This window comes from Hirundo rustica, chromosome 15, assembly GCF_015227805.2.
Source record: "Hirundo rustica isolate bHirRus1 chromosome 15, bHirRus1.pri.v3, whole genome shotgun sequence".
In the NCBI taxonomy this organism is placed as follows: Eukaryota; Metazoa; Chordata; class Aves; order Passeriformes; family Hirundinidae; genus Hirundo; species Hirundo rustica.
The window spans coordinates 10,819,028-10,824,051 of record NC_053464.1 but is presented as its reverse complement, the minus strand read 5'-3'; the positions used below and the strand labels follow the sequence as shown (position 1 = coordinate 10,824,051).

Sequence of the window (5,024 nt, the reverse complement as noted above, 5' to 3'; positions counted from 1 at the left end):
GATCCGGCCCCGCGTCGCCAGGGACGCGCGGGGCGTTTGCGACGGAGGAAGCGCGCTTTACGGCCGTGCCAGACAGCGCGGAGAGGGGGACGGGGACAGAGGGACAGAGGGACTGGGACAGAGGGACAGGGACAGAGGGACAGGGACAGAGGGAGAGGGACAGGGACAGGGCAGAGGGACAGTGGGACAGAGGGAGTGGGACAGAGACAAGGGAGCGGGACAGGAACAGAGCGAGGGGACAGGGACAAGGACAATGGAAGTGCAGGGTGACCGCCGCTTCGGCCGCGCTGCGGGCTCGCCCCGGACGCCTCGGCAGAGCACGGGGACAGGCCGGGGACCCGCGGGCTGGGCCGGTACCGGCAGCAGGGAACAAGCGGGGCGAACCTGGGAGAGGTCCCCGGGTGGTCCCAGGGCTGAGGGGAACGGGAAGGCGACAGCGCCGGGGGCTCCGTGCCCGCCACTTTGACATGTGTCACTTCCCCTGCTGTGCATTCTCTGCAGGGATCGAACAACACGGGCAGGAAGTCGTCAGTTTCTAACAGCTAGTCGTCAGTTTCTAAAAGCTAGTCGTCAGTTTCTAACAGCCAGTCGTCAGTTTCTAACTTTCTAGTGTTTATTTGTATTAGCGAATGTGTATATACGTTGTGTTTATGTTGTACTTATGTGTACTTTATACAACCTCATGTTTCGTGTTCTCCTCTCGGGACTGCAAGAAACAGACATCAAACCAAAAGGATTCTCAGGGTCCTTTTCTTGAGTGATCATACAGTCTAAAGTGCAATAAACTACATAACTAATTCAAATTATTATTTTAAAATAGCCCTGTTTTTACCAGCAGAGTTTATTCTCTTGTTGTGCTTCTCCTAGCCTGACGGTGATCTTTTGGGGTCCTGTTTCACCCTTCTTTCTATGGGAACCATGAATGTGAAATTCCTGGCAATGGAGGGGATACAAGCGTGCATTGGAGTATTCCTGACAGCATGTGCTGGCCCATGGCCGAATCCCAACTGTGACCACACTCCTCTTGGCCTTGCACAGAGGTGCTGCTGGGTGTGATGGCTTTGTTCTAAATACCCACGGGCAGAGCTGGTGAGCTGCCCTTCCCAGCCCTTCCTGAGCTGTGGGTGCTCGGCAGGGCTCAGACGGCGAGTGCTGTGGTCACTATGCACCTGCCTTGGCCCAGCAGCCTGTCCTGCATGGCCAGCTCATCACCCACGATGGCCAGGACATGTTTCATGTCCTCTGTGCCCAAGCCATTCTTCCTGGCCAGGCCAGGTGTCACCGCCAGGCTACTGTCCTCCATGGCCATGCCCATCCTTCATGGTCTGGCCACTTCACTCATCCAGACTGTCCTTCGTGGCCAGGCCTGTTCTTAAAGGCCAGACCATTGTCCATGGTGGCCAGGCTCGTCTTCCTTCACCAGCCTGTCCTCAGGCTGGCGGTGAGGAGCAGCCAGGCCAGGTCCAGCCATCCCCTGTGGGTCAGTGCGGTGCAGAACGGGTCCGTGCGGGGCAGAACGGGTCCGTGCAGTCCAGAACGGGTCTGTATGGTACAGAACGGGTCAGTGCGGTGCAGAACGGGTCCGTGCAGTCCAGAACGGGTCTGTATGGTACAGAACGGGTCCGTGCGGTGCAGAACGGGTCTGTATGGTGCAGAACGGGTCCGTGCAGTGCAGAGCGGGTCTGTATGGTACAGAACAGGTCTGTGCGGTGCAGAACGGGTCCGTGCAGTCCAGAACGGGTCTGTATGGTACAGAACGGGTCCGTGCGGTGCAGAGCGGATCCGTGCCGTGCAGAGGGGCAGAGCGCTCCGTGCCGCCCGGTTCGGTTCGGAGCGGTCCGGTCCGTGCCGCCTCTCGGCGGAGGCGGCGGTGGAGGCCGCGCCCGCCGGTGAGTGACGGCGGCGGCACTTCCTGCGGGCGAGCGGCGGCGGAGCCGGAGCCTTTGTGCGGGAGCGGGAGGAGGGTCCCCGCGGCGCCCCGCGGCCCCGGGCGGGCAGCAGCGGAGGCGGCGGCGGCTGCAGTGCGGATAGCGGCGGGGGAGCCGCTTCCCCCGCTTCCCCCGCTTCCCCCGCCTCCAGCGCCGGCGAGGACAGAGGAGGCGCCGCCGCTCAGCCGGCTCCGGCCAGCAGGTATTTACCGGCCCCTCGTTCCCCGGGCCCGGCCGGGCGCGGAGCCGTGCGGCGGGGCAGGGACAGGGGCACGGACGGGGACAGGGACGGGGACACGGGCGGGGACAGCGGCGGCAGATCCGCCCGGCCGAGCTCCGGGCACTTCCCCGGCGCTCGGAGCCTCCCGGGGCCTGCCCCGCACATCCCCGGCATCCACGGACCCGGGCAGAGAGGCCGGGGTAAAGCTGCTCTGGCGTTCTGGGATCGTAACGGAGCGGTCATAACCTCGCTGGGGGAAATAAAGAAGGTTTGGGGCTGTTTTCTCCCCCCAGGACATCGAACTTCCCTTTGGGGAACTCAGTTCCCTTCGGGGGGCTCTGCCCGCTCGTCCCCAGCTTCTCCGGGGCGCCGAAGGGTCGCTGGCTGGGAAAGGGAGAGATGCTAAAATTGCCCAAAAAATCTCTGTAGCAAAAGGCTGGGTTTCTGGTGACAGGAGAGAGTCCCCTCGGGGAGGGCAAAGCAGGCTTTATGCCGTCATTTAATAGTGTCTTTGAAACTCCTCGCCTGGTAGGGTTAATTTCACCGGTTTGTTGATTTGTTTCCAAAGACTGATCACTATCTAGGAGTTAAAATCCTCTTTGTGTACTTGGTGGGATGTTGATGATACAAAGATGATACAGTTCAGCATTTCCACGTACAACCCCAGAACATTAACGTTCAAATTCAATAGGCAACAGGCAATATTAAAATGTCTTTGCTCTTCAGATCTCTCTGACAAAGGATTTGGGAACTCTCATCTCTTTCTTGCACCATTTTCTTACCTAGGTCGTGTTTTCTGTTTACAAGCCTGAAGATGGCTGCTGCTGCTTCCTGCAATGTGGAAGAAGATGAGAGCCTGAAGGGATGTGAACTCTATGTTCAGAAACACAACATCCAACAGATTTTAAAAGAATGCATTGTAAACCTCTGTATAGCAAAGCCAGACCGACCCATGAAGTTCCTCAGAGAACACTTTGAAAAATTAGAAAAGGTCAGTGATTTTCAAGTGACTTTACATTTTCCATTTATAAAATGAAAAAGATTGTTTAAAGATTTCAAGTGTTTTGGTACATTTATTTCTTTCAAATTTTAAATGATTGCACAACTGTGAAAACATAAACTGTTAAGAGAAAAAAGCCCCAGCTCTTCACTTGTGGATGTCGACCGTAACATTTGCTAGTTTAGAATTTTTTGTGCATAGCACCAAAAATATAATATCTCATCAAACTGCACTTGTTAAAAATAACCCAAATTGGTTGTGAGGCATGGCATCCTGAACTTTCATCTCTTGGAATAATCTGCCTGTGGGTGCAAAAGGTGTTGTTTATTCCAGAGTCAGGTGGCGGGGTTTTCCCTTCCCCTAAAACTGACCAAAATCAGGGAACCAGCAACTTCTCAAAATCATTGAACAGTTTGTTATTTAACTTCACTGCTCTTTCCTGTCTGCAGTGCCTATCCCAGGATCCTCTGATGCACTGAGACCTCACTTACTGTGTCTTCAAAAGCAGTGTAGAGAGGGGGAAACATTTTAGAACATTCCCAGACAAATTCTTTCTGAAGCCTAAGGGTGTCTTTGCAGGAAGAGCACCTTGTTGAGTGAGTGTTGTTGTAGGCTTGAGAGATAAGGTTCAGTAGTTTCTTCCTTTGAGAGTGAATAATACATAAGGCTGATATATCACCAGTGATGTGAAACATTTAATACATCTCACTCTCTGCTTTTCAGATACATTTTTTCTATAAGGGAGTATATGCCAAATTCATGTAGTTTTAAAAAAACACAAGTGTTGGATTTTGCTGGCAGCCTGGGATGTTAGGAGTAGAAAGTACAAGATGGTTTTTAATTGCATTTGACTATTATGAAAAAGAAACAGTCTCTTAATTCTGTAGAGTCTAAACTTCTGACAGCCAAGACCCATTTTGAGAGAAACAAAATTGTTGAGTTTCTTTTACTGTGTTGTGAATTATTATCTGTCATGACATGGAATTTTGGACTTCTTGAAAAGAAGGATAAGCACCATTCTTGAAAAGAACGCATTAAAATGTGCTGTGGTATTATGGAATATGTCCCATTGCTAGAGGGATTTTTTGAGGAGCTGTACTGGGTGAATTTGGCTTTGTTGATGTTAACACAGCGCACAGACCTGAGACAGGAGGGCAGCTGCCAGCCTTGAGAAATTACATCTTCTTTCATGTGATCTCCTGTTGTTTCCCAAAGAACAGCAGATACCAGAATTCTATAGGACATCAATCAGGATGCCAGCACAGGAGCTGATGGATATCACTTGTCTCAAAATGGAAGATGATTTAGAAACATCAAGGCATCAACTGCAGGGAATATTGTGCTTGCTGTGGGAGGACACAATCTTGGCACTGCCTCTCCAGAGCAGCCTGGGGACCGAGCCTGCTGAGCCTGGAGGTTTTAGGCTGCTTCTGGGGGTTTTCAGCACTGTAATTCTTGTTCCTACAGCAATTTGAGTCCCTTGTTGCCCAACCATCTCTGAGGACTTCCTTGGGATGAATTGCACTGTGAAGGATTTTGTGCTGTAGAATAATATTTTGATTCCATTGGTTGCATGAGAATAATCGAAGGAAGATGTCTAAAAACAGAGAAATCTTTCAACATTTTATCCTGGTTTTTTACACTTGTCATATAGTTTGAAGACTCCTAATGGAATTGTGAATTTAGCAATTTTTCATTAGATTTTTGTAAATGTGCAATACTGCACATTTGCTATTAGGTCCTTTAATTTTGGTCCTGTGTAGGGAGAAGAGTGAAAATCCTTAGGTTTAAGCATGATTTTCTAAACAAAGTAATGCATTTTTCCACCTGAGTGTGGTATTTTGGGCTTATTTTCCAAACTCATTAAGATAAACAA

General features: G+C 51.2%; 1 protein-coding gene across 2 annotated transcripts in view; it reads left to right on the top strand.

Moving 5' to 3' along the window:
* The first annotated feature begins 1,962 nt into the window (after positions 1–1,962).
* PRKAR1B (protein kinase cAMP-dependent type I regulatory subunit beta) overlaps positions 1,963–5,024 on the top strand; it is a 92,347-nt gene continuing 89,285 nt past the window's right edge. Inside the window, exons 1-2 of one of the 2 annotated variants that reach the window (XM_040079320.2) lie at positions 1,963–2,130; positions 2,935–3,139. In XM_040079320.2, coding sequence (XP_039935254.1) covers positions 2,963–3,139 — 177 coding nt within the window. In that variant the 5' untranslated portion in view covers positions 1,963–2,130; positions 2,935–2,962. The remainder of the gene's footprint in view (positions 2,131–2,934; positions 3,140–5,024) is intronic. The other variant, XM_058422619.1, reaches the window with a different exon arrangement.